The sequence below is a fragment of the Pipistrellus hanaki genome (assembly GCF_964339955.1).
Source record: "Pipistrellus hanaki genome assembly, chromosome: 8".
In the NCBI taxonomy this organism is placed as follows: Eukaryota; Metazoa; Chordata; class Mammalia; order Chiroptera; family Vespertilionidae; genus Pipistrellus; species Pipistrellus hanaki.
Window position 1 is genome coordinate 61,020,120 of NC_140510.1, and position 14,890 is coordinate 61,035,009.

The following is a 14,890-nucleotide window of genomic DNA, read 5'->3' on the forward strand; positions in this document are numbered from 1 at the left end:
CTTGAAGCCTGAGGACAAAATTATTTTTAATTTCCTCCCAACCTGCCAAGACAATGCTCAATCCAATATCAACCATAACAGAGTCCTGCAGAAGAATTTTGTATAGCAAAAAAGAAATGAAAATAAAACCAAATGGGTGTGGATGTAAATGTAAGGTGTGTTTGTAACATGCATCTGCTGTGTCCTAAAGAGCTGGGCATTCACTGGCACCACAAAGCCCAGCATGTAAAATTGGACCCTGAAGGTGCCCTTGGGGCTTAACTCAGGGACTGAGTGTAGTCCCTCAGGGAATGTGAGAAACAGTCTTTGGAATCTTAAACTCTTAACATCATGATTGATTTTCTCCAGATCTTACATTGTTTTGACTGATATTTCCCCCCCCCCCCCGTTTTTTTTTTGTTTTTTTTAAGTGTGTTTATGCTGTTTAGTTTTTATCCTCTTTTCTGTGTCCTCTTGTGTTGTTTGGCCACACACAAAAATTAAGAAGAAAACAATTCATTATGAAGAGATGAAACCAGACTCAGAGATTACTCAGATGTGGAACTGAAAATAATTTTGATTAATATATTAATGGTTCTAGTGGGAAAAGTGGAGAGCGTGCATGAACAGATGGGGAATTTCAGCAAAGAAATAGAAACTGTAAGAAAGATTCTAATGAAACGGCCAGGGAAAGAGCAGCAGCCACAGAGTAGCAGAGGCAAAGCCTTTAATGAGCTCATCAACAAACTAAATGCAGCCAAAGGCAGAATAAGTGAACTGGAAGAACGACCATTGTATTGATTATGTTTATTTTGTGTTACATTTCATTGTTTTTTTTCCTGCCAACTTTATTGTTTGGTTTCTTCTACTCACTTTGGATTTCATATATTTTTCTTTATTTACTTCTTTCTTTCTTTCTTTCTTTCTTTCTTTCTTTCTTTCTTTCTTTCTTTCTTTCTTTCTTTCAAAGCTGATTTTATTGCATAGAAAATTTCCTTCTCTTCTAATATTGGCATTTTTGCTGTAGTATTTCCCATAAGTACTATTTTAGTGGCATCTCATTTTAGTGACATGCTTCATTTTCATTTAGTTCAAAGAACTTTCTATTTTCCTTTTTGATTTATTCTTTCATCTATGGTTATTTAGCAGTGTGTTACTCAGTTTGCATGTTTGAAAAATTTACAGAGATTTTTCTGTTATTACTTCGTATAATTTGAATAATATTTAATTAGTATTTTTTTTTCTTTATGACCCAGAATTTGGTTTTACACTTGAATTCTATTTGTTTTGGGGTGGAGTGGGTCTGTACTGGTAAATGCCGATTTTGTCAAGTTGGTTGGTGGTTTTATTCAAACCTTCTTTATCCTAGCTGATGTTCTATCTACTCATTCTATCAGTTTTCAAGAGTGTGGTATCAAAATCTCCAATAATATCTGTAGTTTTCCTCTTTTTTATTCTTGTGATCTATCAGTTTTTATTGGCTTTTTGACTTTGGAGTGAATTTCTTATAGGCAGCATAGAATTGGGTCTTGTTTATAATATCACTATCAGCTTTTCAATAGGGGCATCTTAAATACCTCTCAGATTAATTTTACAGATTTTAAATCCTTCATTTTATTATTTTATTCTATTTTCTCATCTGTTTTTATTTGTGCTTACTTTTTTTTTCTCTCTATTTTTGCCTTCTATTTTATTATTCCATTTTATTTTTGTTAGTATGCATAACTTTTTGGTTTGTTATTTTAGTCCTTTATGGTTTATAGTGAATATAGTACAATATATATCTTTAAGTTATCACAGTACGGTATATCTTCAAATGGTATTAAACCATGTCACATGTATTGTCAGATCCTTACAATAGTAAACCTTCATTTCACCTTTTCTGACTTTGGTACTAATGTTGCAATATATCTTATTTTTATATATGTTAAAATCACTATCATATTGTTATAATTCTAAAAATTAAAAATAGTTAGCTTTCAGTTAATTTTAAATATTAATTTCATTCTCTTGTGTGGATCCATTTTTTAAAATTGATTTTTAGAGGAAAGAAGAGAAGGGAAGGGAGGGAAGTAAGGGAGAGAGGGTGGGAAGGAGGGAAGGAGAGAGAGAGAGAGAGAGAGAGAGAGAGAGAGAGAGAGAGAGAGAGAGAGAGAGAGATTGGTTTGTTGTTCCACTTATTTATGCATTCATTGGTTGTTTCTTGTATGTGCCCTGATTAGAGATTAAACCTGCAACCTTGGCATTTCAAGGCTATGCACTGAGAGTAAACCTTTGTGAGTACTCACCCCAGTGCCCTATGAATCATGAATTTTTTCCAGTTTCGCTGGTAGGAACAGGTAATATTGCTGGCTCTGTGTGAACCAGCACTCTAATCTCAAATCTTTCCACTGGCTAGTTTCCTTTCATGTATACTCTGATTACTACTCTGCTGAATATTTAAGGAGACCCTCTGCAGATGTCCAGAGTTCTCTCTGTGTGTGAATTTCTTCTCTGTTTTTGTCTCTCAGACTTTCATCTCTGTCTCCTTAACTCTGGGACTTTGTCAGGTCCTTTCTGTATTTCTCCTTTCTGCATTACAACCTGCAAAGTCAAATTCTTAAGTTGGACAATTGTGCATTTTCCCTCATTTGTCTCATTTTTCAGTGATCACTGTCTTTCATTGATACCCATTGTCTCACACACTGTTGTTTCATAATTTCTATCCAGTTTATTTGGTTGTTATAAATGTGCCAATTTCATTCCTGTTACTCTATCTTATTTGGAAATAGAAGTAAAAAATATATTGATCTTTAGTAATTTAATTATATGTAGTGCAACAAGATATATCACCAGGGGCATGTGGGAATACCTTACACAGAGAATAAATTCCTAATTCCTGGTCCATTCTAATTGTGTGGAATGACAGACAGACATGTTGGATTACTTCTTTCTGTTACCCATTCATTTACTCAAACTCTTTTAGTTGAATTTTCATAATTTAAATATTGGTGTGAATTTGGGTGGTGAGTGCACAATGAGAATGCAGATGGTGTGTTATATATAGAGTTGTAAACTTGAAGTCCGTTTGATTTTATTGATCAGTCACCCCAATAAGTTCAATACAAATAAATAAATATTGGCAGGAATAAATTCAACTGTACATAACTTTTCTTTTTTTCATGAGTGGGTGAAATTCTTGTTATGATCTCTTAGCATTTGTCATTTTACATCAGGGTTACAATTCAAATACCTATAAGGATAAAACAAGTAGTGTATAGAACTGAAGTTGGTATCGCATGAAATGACTATAAAAATAGTGACTTGCATTTAGTATAGAAAAGAGTGCTGATAGTAGAGAAAAGTGGCACCCTGATGAATCGCAGAGGAAAATACCTAAGTAAATAAGGGTAATTACATGACCAGCTGGAGCTAATTGTTGCCATGAGTGCAGGTTGTTTTTGCAGATCTTTTGATCTATCAGGAGGAGTGGAAATGCAAGTTTTAATCCTATATACCCCAATATTTGAATATTCTTCAAATTTAAGAACTCTGCAAATCATATAAACCATTTATAGGCCAAATGTGCCTTTGAGTTGAGGGCTTGCAATCTGTCTTTTACAATAGTTTAACTGTTCCACAGAAAATTGTTTGGAAGATTGGAAGATGACAAACAAATTAAACTAGGAATAAAGTAAGTGTGTGTGTATTACAGATTAGTAACAAAAATAAATAAATGAATAGACACACACACACACACACACACACACACCCCGAGGGAGCCTTTCATAAGCCTTGGGGGCTTTTTTGCATAGTCTGTGGGCATGGAGTTATTTTGTGCCTCTTCCACATAATCTCTTGAGAGAATCTGTGATATTCAAAAGAAATGCTTCCATAATTAAAACCATGAATAAGTATGGGTGTGTGAACATGAGTATTTTCAGTTAGTTTAATAATAGCTATCACTTTAATAGATGTAGACAGTCTTTTAATGTTTAAGTGTCTGGATTTAGGCTTTTGAAATTAAGCTGGAACTTTTTGAATAAGGCAGTTACTAGGATAATTTGCAGCCATAAGGCAAATGCCAAGTTGGTGTAGGTCTTTCTTTTCTTGGAATACCAGATCAATTAAAAAATTAATCCTAGAAATCAAATATGCAATTTTGTACATGCCTTCTAATGTAGGGAAACTATTCAATCTTGTTTCACTTTCTAAAAAGGACAAAAGCAAACAAACAAAAAAATTCTTTGAGGCAGCATGGAGGGACCTGGAGAGTATTATGCTAAGTGAAATAAGCCAATCAAGAAAGACAAGTATCATATGATCTCATTCATATGTGGAATCCAATGAATAAAATTAACTGATGAACAAAATAGATCGAGAGACATAGAAGAATGGAACAGACTGTTGAATCTCAGAAGGAAGGCGGAGGAGGGTGGCTGGGTGGGTGGGAAGAGATTAACCAAAGAACTTGTATGCATATATGCATAAACCATGGACACAGACATAATGTGGGGAAGTGGGTGGGTGCAGGCTTGAAAGGGACAATAGGGAAAAAAGGGGACATCTGTAATTCTTTCAACAGTGAAGATTTTTTTAAAAAGAGAAACTATATTTAAATGAAGTTGATCTTAATTCAATTTTCTTTTATTCACTCTTTAAAAGTTTTTAAAAAATATAATTTCTTATTTTTCAATTACAGTTGACAATACAATATTATATTAGTTTCAGGTCTACAACATAGTGATTAGGAGTTCATATAACTTTTGAAGTGATCACCCTGATAAGGCTAGTACACATCTGACAACATACATGGTTATTACAATATTATTGACCATATTCCCTATGCTGTGCTCCACGTTCTGTGACTGTGTACATCTTTAGAGCCCAAAGTGTGAACATCTTAGTCACTTTTCCTTTTTTACCTATCCCTCCATCTCCCCTCCCATCTTGCAACCATCAAAATGTTCTCTATATCTATGAGTTTGTTTCTGTTTTGTTTGTTAATTTTTGTTTTTTAGATTTCTATATAAATGAAATGATATGATATTTGTCTTTCTCTGACTTATTTCACTTAGAATAATACCCAGTAGGTCTATCATGTTTTTGCAAATGTAAAGATTTCTTTCTTTTCTTATGGCTGAGTAATATTCCATTGAGTCTTCACTCCTCCTACCAATCTTGATGTAGCTTCTTCTTTATATCATTAGTTATAGGATTTAGTTCAGTTAGATTTTAGGCAGTTCTCAGTGTGAACTATTATTTTACAGAAAAATATACTTTGTACTTTCATGTTGTGTGTGTGTGTGTGTGTGTGTGTGTGTGTGTGAGAAAACAGCCATTTAAAAGCAGAAATCCAAGAATTTACATTAAAAATGATAAGTGAAAGATCTTACTAAAGGTCACAGAAGAGTATCACAATTATTAATTTTCTCATGTGAGAGGCATGAATATCCCTTTTTAAAAAGTAAGTGCTATAAAATGTTATCAAAGTATGACTGAGTTCTTACCTACCCCCCAAAGTAATCAAGTGAAATTTTATTATAAACAAATGTGGAAGTCCTACTGGTTTTTGTTCACTTGTACAAATTAGCAGTTCTATGGGGAACTGAACTTCTCCATTAATTTGATTTGCCCACTTGTTCCTTGTGGTTCTCCCAAGGAGAACATTTGCAGTATTGTTTAAGTGTCATTAGGGCATTACTGACTCAGTAATTTGCAAGTTAAAACTGACCATTGTAGTCAGCCTTCAAAATGCAACCAGGGATGAAAACCTTAATGCCTTCACTTTAATTTGAGTGAGGATAGCAGCCCAGTTATTTTAGGAAAAGAGGAAGCAGCATTTGCCTTCCAAAGATGCTTTATATATTGGATACACAATCAGTCTACAAAGGTGAGATCCACCAGATTTGAATTGGTAAAATATGTAAATCCTTGCCCACTAACGCGTCAGAGATGAATGTCTGATTAAGAGCAGGAAGCCCCGACTGTAAAATTTTACCGGGCAAGACCATTACTCCACCCGCATAATGGGGCTTGATTTAGAGGCTCTATTTTAAGTTCACACATCCAGCACCAAATGCAGAAAGCTGAGCTTTGTTTAATTTGTCTGGGGGCAGTGCCCTAATTTTCTATAACACTATTCACTTCCCTTTCTTAAGAATGAATAACACATCTTCTTTATGGAACTCTGTGCATCTTTTCATTTGGGAGCAGTAGCTTTTCTAAGCTCTTCTATTTGGTTCCTCTTTTATGACCTTTAAAAAAAAAAAATTCTACTGGATTATGGTATTTGAAGTTGCGTTGTCTGTATTGCCCTTGTGTGTCCATGCAAAAGAACAAGCGGTATTATTTTAATGTGACATCACACAGCATTTTAAAGTTGACAGATGAAGGAACTGAGGCCCAGGAAATATGAGGCCATGCAGTTCGGGCAGCAGGTTATAGCTCTGGGTCTTTGTTACTCTGCAGGAGAGCTTGCCATCAAATTAGGTGTCATTGCAGGGTCACTCTGTGTCTAGCCCTTGAGACTTGGAATTTATGTCATTTTGGCAGAGCTCGGGGTTTTATCATAGGCATAAATAACCTTGGGACTCAAATACTTCCTTTAGATTGTGATTTGGTGCTTTATCATTAAGGCTCAACCTGTTCAAGGGGCATCTCTTCTACACAGGAAGTTCCTGAAGATGGCACTAGAAGTGACTCTCTTCTCAAAGGGCTAGCCAACCACCCTGCCCAGAAGTTCTGAGACCATCTTCCTGAACCTGTCATGGGACCCCATGTCTCATTGGTTCAGTCACTCGGCACACAGAGAGACGGAAAGTTCCAGACTGACATTCACATGGCCCCCTGGGTTACTTGGCTGGGGAGCCTGATAAAAAGAAATAAACAAGCATTTTAAAAACCCTAAATTGGGGATAGGAAGATAATAGAGTTCAAATTCCAACTTCAACAAAATCAATTGTGAAAACTCAGTTACCTCCCTCTTCTAAGCCTTGGCACCCCCAGCCGGGCAGGTGTGTGTGCCTTGCCTTTGCTCACCTGTTCACTCCATACACCTTTGCTGAACACCTGCTTTCAGCCAGACACTGGGTAGGCCCAACTGGATCAGAAATAAAGTGCTAGACGCTGCTTCAGAGGGTTGCTCACAGTAGGTGAAGCCTGTGAAACCAAGTGGCAACTGCAAATGTTTGTGACAATTTTGTTAGAAAAGCTAAGCAAAGAAAGATAATATTTAAAAGGAAAATAGAGAAAATGATTCCTTTATGAAAAAAAAATATATTTTTTACCTTTTTTTCTCATTTTTTTAAATTAAGGTATTATATATGTACATATCTTACCATTGCACCCCCTCCACCCCACTCCCATACATGCAAAAAATATATATTTTTTCCTTTAGTGGTTTTGTCCTTTTTGCCCACTGTGAAAGGACAGAGATAACACTGAATTTTCGTTTTGCACAGGGCCCTGCAAACTATATATATTTACCAATCACTTTCTACTCCCTTCTCTTGATACATTAGTCTTATGATGGTGTATATACTTTATTTATTGTCCGTGATCTTCCCTCCCATTGATATGTTAAGTTCTTCCTCTTTCTCGCCATGCCCTTGTTGGTGTAGGTGAGACTGAGCTCGGACTAGTCCGAAATAAATACAGGCTTTCTGCAATTGCATCGGATTCGGCTCCCTGGTAGTCTTTGGGGTTTAAGACACTTAGGCATAACACCACTAGAATATGAATGCCATAGGAGCATAAACTGTTTTGTTTAATGAACTATCCCATGGGCTTACAACAGTTTACAAATCCACATGATACCTGTTGGAACACAAACTTGCCATGCTAATGGTCAGTTTTATGTGTCACCTTGGCTAGGCTACTATGCTTAGTTATTCTATCAAACACCAATCTTGGCATTGCAGTGAAGGCATTTTTAAAAAATATATATATTTTATTGATTTTTTACAGAGAGGAAGGGAGAGAGATAGAGAGCCAGAAACGTTGATGAGAGAGAAACATCCATCAGCTGCCTCCTGCACACACACACACACACACACACACACACACACACCCCGCCACTAGGGATATGCCCGCAACCAAGGTACATGCCCTTGACCGGAATCAAACCTAGGACCTTTCAGTCTGCAGACTGACTCTCTACCACTGAGCCAAACCGATTTCGGCGCAGTGAAGGCATTTTGCAGATATAATTAAAGTCCATAATCATTTGAAGGAAGGGGGGCTTCCAAGATAAATTGGGTGGGTTTGATGCAATCAAGTGAGATACCTTAACGGGTCACCTGAGGTTTCCCTGAAGAAGAAATGCTACCCTGGGACGGCAGCTTTGGTCCATGCCCGAGAGTTCAGCCCCCTTTCTGAAAGCATCCCCTAAAGCAGGGGTCTTCAAACTACGGCCCGCGGGCCACATGCGGCCCACAGAGGAGTCTGATCCGGCCCGCCAGGTTTTTTGGGCAGTGAGCGCAGCCGAGGTGTTACAGTAGGAATTAGTAGTTCATATAGTCCGGCCCTCCAGCTCTCTGAGGGACCGTGATCTGGCCCCCACTTTAAAAAGTTTGAGGACCCCTGCCCTAAAGGTTTGACATTTATCTACCCAGCCCCTTCAATTGCATGAGCCAATTCCTTGCCTAAATCTCAATGTTATATCTCTCTACTAGTTATATCTCTCTGACTTAACCCTGACTGATAAGGCCACCTTTTAAGATACAAAAATGCCAGGCCTGGTATGTTTCTGAATGGGAGAGAGATTTGCCCTTGTTTCCCGGTGGGCATTGATTTGCATTTTTAAAACATGTACTGCGACTATTCATATTAATCTGAACGTTTCTGTCTTTGTTCTTAATTGATTCCAGTCCAATGGAGGGAGTAGGGTTTGGGGGTTTCAAAGTGGTCTAGGAGAGAAACATGGGTCACTGAGAACGAGAGCGAAGTTGGTTTGCTGATGAAGAAGATAAAGGAGAGGAAGTACTCAAGACGATGAAGTAATGAGATGCTTAGGACACTGTCCCCTATGTGCGGTTTTAGAAGGATCCCTCTGGCTATTGTGTGGCTATACTCTGCCCAGGGGCAAGGCTGGAAGTGGTGGGACCAGTTTGGAAGCTGCTAGGCCAAACAAAGATGGGGCCTTGACTGTGTGTAGAGTGGTGAGGAAATATGCTTGGATTCTGCACATATTTCAGAACTAGTGCCAACAGGAGTTGCACACAGAATGGATATTTCCTGAGAGTCTTGGCCTGAGACAGCAGATAAAGTGGTTCATGGGGAAGCAGTGCATTTCCCAGAGTTCCACAGGCCAGGCAGAGCAGAACAGAGGCAGAGAGCAGCAATCTTGTGTTTTTTTCATCATTCTCCCCCTCCCCCCTTTTCCATTGTCTTTAAACTATCCCCTAAATTGCTCATCTAGCATCCCCTTTGGAGCATCTTCCCTTCTTTAGCAAATTCAGCCTGGGCTGCATCCCCAGGATTTCCTTTGTCAATGTCACCTTGGAAGACCCTCTCAGAGCAAGGTCACGGGTGGCTGCCACCACCCCACGTTCTCATGATGTCTGCCGAAGGGCTGGCTGTCTCCCACAGTTTCACGTCAGCAATGTCCTGACAGTTTTCCCCCTCCATTTTACTTGCATTTCATGGCCTCCTCTATTAGGACTGAGAGAATGAAACAAAGATTTTGCTATTGGGTTTTATGGACACCACGTACGGTCCCACATGATTTACCTGTAGCTGGCTTCTTTTTCCCCTTTTTGCTTTCCAGCACTTTCAGACCATGCTGAAGTCTAAACTGAATGTCCTAACACTGAAAAAGGAGCCCCTGCCAGCCGTCATCTTCCATGAGCCCGAGGCCATCGAGCTGTGCACCACCACGCCCCTGATGAAGAGCAGGACTCACAGCGGCTGCAAGGTACGTGGCCCTTGGCCCTACAGGCCCTCGTGTGAGGCAGATGAAAGGACATGTGGCTTTAAGACTCTTGTTTCCAGTGGTAACAGTTTTGAAGGATGAAATTGAGTGATGGTCATATGAATTCAAATCCTGCTTTATTTCTCTTAATAATATAGCACTCTTCATAATTTGAGGGTAACATTAAAGACCTAAGTTAAAGGATAGGTTTAAAAAAAAAAAAAAGTAGTTTCTTGCCGTATTGTTTATAGTCCTGCGGAACTTCACAAGAAAGCTCTGTCCATACGAGAGTTCCCCCCCTTTGTGTTTTCTGTCTGAATAATACATGTTTTAACAAGTGAAAACCAAAACAGGTTTCTCAACAGTTGTACTCTATGAGTCCTTGGGGGTAATTTTGCATTTTTTGTTGTGCTTCAGCTCTCAGAATTTATACTAATATTCATGCCTGAGAATGCATTAAAAACATGTTTTGTTTATAAACTGTAATGCCAACATGGGGGAAAAACACCCCTGGAAATTACGTGTGTAACTGATGAGTATAGAAGTCAGCATAGAGGTAACAAAGAAAATACCTTACTCATACTTTGTCATCAGAAATTTGTTTTGATTTTGAGGGGCAGGAAAATGCTTGTTTGCATGTGGGTTTCTTTTATAACCTTGGAGACACGTTCCTTACTGCTTTCCCCATTAGGGAAGCAAAGATCCACTGGCTGTACCTGTCGGAGTTTCCCGTCCCCTCCCCAGTTCTTGCAGCAGTGATCACATTGGAGCCCCCCCCGCAATCTTGAGTGATGGTGATGTGCACAAAACCTCACACACGGCCATTCACTCCACGGGGACTCAGTGGGTGCTCACTGTCTGCCTGGCACTGGGGGCAGAGTGCCCACCAACCGACAGCATTTTCACAGAAGCTTAACTGCTCCTGAGAAGAAGGGGGGGGGGGGGGGATACAGGCAAAGGAACATCATAGCCAGACTGAAGGATTTGTGGAGGAATCTTTGAGGCAGCAGGAATAGTGTGTGCTGATTATCAAGAAATGGACTTGCGTGCTTTAGAATGGAGAGCAAGGGGCCAGGGTGGCTGGGAAGTTGAGAACTTTGTGGCAAGTGGTGGGGTTTGGTGGAGGTTCGACTATAAAGAGCCTCATGGTCATGGCAAGGAGTTTTTGTTTTAGTTATGACCAGGAACCAGCAGAGGAATTTAGGCAGGTGAGTAATATGAATCCATTATAAAGGAATTTTTTTTTTAAAATTTTATTTTCCAGTTAGTTTCCATTCCATGTTATTTTGCATTAGTTTCAGGTGTACAGCCTAGTGGTTAGATAATCATATATTTTTCAGTGTGTTCCTCCTGATATTTTCAGTACTCACCTGACACCATACATAGTTGTTATAATCCTATATAATAAAAGGGTAATATGCAAATTGACTGAATGACAGAATAACTGGAACTCCCTCAGCCCCTTGCCCTGGCTGGCCCCGCCCCGAGTGCCCCCCAAATCAGGGGTGGGGTGGGCTGGAAAACCACCCATGGCCCCCACCCCAGTTGGCCCGTCCCCAATGGCCCTCATCAGGCAGGTTGGCTGGACCTCACCAATGCACAAATACATGCACCGGGCCTCTAGTATTATTATAATATTATGCTGTACTACATCTTTGTGACTATTTTGTTACTACCAATCTATAGTTCTCAATCCTTTTACCTTTTTCACCAAGCTCCCTCCCTTTGGCAGCTGTTTGTTTGTTCTCTGCATCTGTGAGTCTATTTTAATTTTATTTGTTTATTTTGTCCTTTAAATTCCACATATAAACTTATGGTATTTGTCTTTCTCTGACTGACTTATTTCACTGAACATAATACCCTTTAGGTCAATCCAGTACTCTCACAAATAGTAAGATTTCATTCTTTTTATGACCAACTAATATTCCTACCATTTTCTTATCGTGCATTGTTGGTGGGAATGCAGATTAGGATAGCCTCTATGGAAAGCAGTATGGAGAGCCCTCAAAAAAAGTTAAAAATGGAACTTTCCTAGGACCCAGTGATTCCACTTTTGGGTGAGTGACTTTAGATCACATGTGTCAAACACAAGGCCCGCGGGCCAAATCCAGCCCGCCAGGCCTTGCAATGTGGCCCGCACCGCGCTGTCATCACTGCACTCTGCTGTCAGTTTATGACATTGTCAGTTTATGACTGTTCAGTAAACCATTCGGCCCGCGATTTAGGCTGGATTTTAGATTTTGGCCCCTTCTCTGATTGAGTTCGACACCCCTACTTTAGATGGTAACTGTGCTCAGGTGAACTTCCAGCTTCCCCAGAGCAGTTGCCAGAGACTCCCAGCTGGGGAGAGTGGATCCCCGGGACTGGCTGCAGGTCACGTTGGATCCAGTGCTGTTGGTGACTTGATGATATAAAGGAATTGTAACAATACTCACTGAAGTTAAAAGTTTTACATACTTTAGAGATTTTCTTAAGTCATTTTATATCCTGTTCCAGTTGGGGAAATCGTCCCTCAAAAGCAGATGAAGTCAGTAGTGATAAGTGTAAGGAAAAGCGTTCAGTTTGATAAGGTCTATAGGGTATATTTAAATGGGAGGGGGAAATGCAGTTACAGTGTAAGGAGATTTAACAATCCAATCCTGATATGAAAGAGGGGTGTGCACACACTCTCTGAGAGAGAGAGAGAGAGAGAGAGAGAGAGAGAGAGAGAGAGAGAGAGATTTGGTAGAAGAATAAAAGCCATCATTTTTCTGAAAAGGAGTATAGGGTTCAAGCTTCATGGTGTCATTTTATTTTCTCTTACCGCCTCAGGTCATGCTCATTTATTTCACCTCTAAAAGGATGTTGAAAACAATAGATCAGAAGACAGGCCACAGGGAGTAGGGTTGCCCTGGTGTAGCTGTGGGGCTGGTAGAGGAAGGGAAATCGCAATGTTTTCAGCTGGACACACAAAAAAACTTCTGCCTTCAAGGTGAAAAACACATCCATGTGGGCTAGAAAAAAATAACAAGTTCTCCATCCCTAGAAACCTTGAGGAGGGGCATCTGGGCGTAGAGAATTGCAAACCTGAGATCAGGGATCTGGGCCAACACCTCTTGAATTGCTTTTCAGCTTTATGATTTAATTTGAAGGGAGTAAACCTCCAATGTATCATTGTCCGAACTGTGTACTATAATACACTTCCTACATTTAAATGGACTGTAAACCTCTTGGAACTACAGCTTTTAACTCTCAAGGACAGTGTTGCATTTGTATTCAGAGTCCTATTCTTTTGTTAAAAAACAAAGCACACAGAAAAGGTTAGATTTTGAACCGTGATATTTCTCTTTGCATCTCCAGACCTCCCCCAGTTTTCCTGACCATCCCTTGGAACAAAGTGCAGTGTTTCCTCTCTGGTTCTTGCGAATAACTTAGCTCACGAAATGGCAGCTGCACAAGGACCTCTCTCTCGGGCTCATGCCTGCCAGGAATAATGAGCTCGGTGCAGCCCAGGCCCAGCTGCAGGGCCAGGGTACAGGGCCAGTACCTTTCATCCTCACGCAGGGCGAGGTCTCTCTTTTTGCCCACGCTCCCTCAAGCCCTGCTTGCCTACTTTTAGGCTTGGGGAAAGGAGAGAGACAAGAAGAAACGAAGGAAAGGGGAGCTGAAAATGGGTTATGGTGAGCCCTGGCCAGGTCCTGGCTCCTCTCTGCTTACCCATCTCCCCTGATCGGTATTCTCCGTGGGTCCTGATGGCATTGCCTGGCCAGGCCATTCATGTTGCAGGCAGCTGGGGCTTTGTGTGTTTTCTCTATTGCTGCCACTCTTCTCTCTCTCCCCCCTGCAGTGGAGTTCTTTAACTGCACAGCCCACTCACTGCATCCCATTAAGACACTCCCAAACGAACCCTTGCAAGAGCCCTTCACAGTATCGGCGATGTTGTGTCTGATTTTGCAGCAACAATGGCTTGTCATTTCTGCCTTCTGCTGCTTAGCACAATGCAATCCTAGGTAGCTACAGCTTCTTAGCAATTACCGATTTAAATAAGTCATTGAAAACCTACTGTGTACATGGGATTGTGGAGAAAGGAATCAAAGTAGGTGTTGTGGGTCATGCAACTTACAGCCAAGTCAGAGCAATAAGGTGAGTGTGCCTCCCCAGATCACCAGGGATCCTGACTCCCATGTGTATCAGAAACCCTTGGGGCAGATTTCTGGACCTTCTTTACAGAGATTTTGATCAGGCATTCCACTTAGGGATGGGAACAGAGCTTGCACTTAAAAACTGACCATGCATTTACATGAAGTGGCGCCTGGACCCTGCTGTGAACTCGGGGACTTGAGTGATGAGTGTAGTGTTAAGTGACATAAATGTGTACACATCCTGTTAGGTGGGAGCTGGGCTGGGGAATGGTATGCGGGGACTAGCTGGCACTTGCATGGTTAGAATGGGTTTGCTGCACAGCTGCTCAGTGGGCTGATGTCGAAGCAAGAGCCTTAGGGCCTGATCTCACCTGGGCTGAAGCTCTGGTTCCCAAACCTCACCTCCTCCTGAGTGAGGCACGTGACTTGGCATCCCGAGAAGCCCTGTCTTAGGCCCTGCTGTCCTCTTCCCATTTGCAAGGGCAGGAACCATAAAACAGTCTAATTTCCAAGAAGAACTTCATGATTGTTAAAGCATACCAATTTTTATATTACTCTTTTTGAGATTCTCTGCAATCAGGAGTGACAGTAGTAGTCCCTTAGCTCTCAGAGAGGATGTGGTTGGTTTACAGTTTCATGGGATGAGAAGAGAAGTTTCTGAGCTGAAGGCTTGCCAGGCAACTCTCAGATCCTACCATTTCATGCATGTGCTAAACAGCCAGCTTCGAAGTGAATTCCAGAAGCCCACTTATAATAAGAGCTCCAGATTTGAATTCAAATATGTTGAGAATTAGCATCTCTTGTATCTATTGTCTATACTTATATTTTTGTGTTTATTTGGTCAGGAAAGTATTTAATTAGAAATACAGTTATGTTTTCTAATTTTAGCCAAAGCCTC

General features: G+C 40.3%; 1 protein-coding gene across 3 annotated transcripts in view; it reads left to right on the forward strand.

Annotated features, from left to right (window-relative positions):
- PID1 (phosphotyrosine interaction domain containing 1) overlaps positions 1-14,890 on the forward strand; it is a 182,997-nt gene that overhangs the window by 85,021 nt on the left and 83,086 nt on the right. For all 3 annotated transcript variants that reach the window (XM_084891887.1, XM_084891885.1, XM_084891886.1), the window contains one exon: positions 9,728-9,874. In XM_084891887.1, coding sequence (XP_084748013.1) covers positions 9,740-9,874 — 135 coding nt within the window. In that variant the 5' untranslated portion in view covers positions 9,728-9,739. The remainder of the gene's footprint in view (positions 1-9,727; positions 9,875-14,890) is intronic.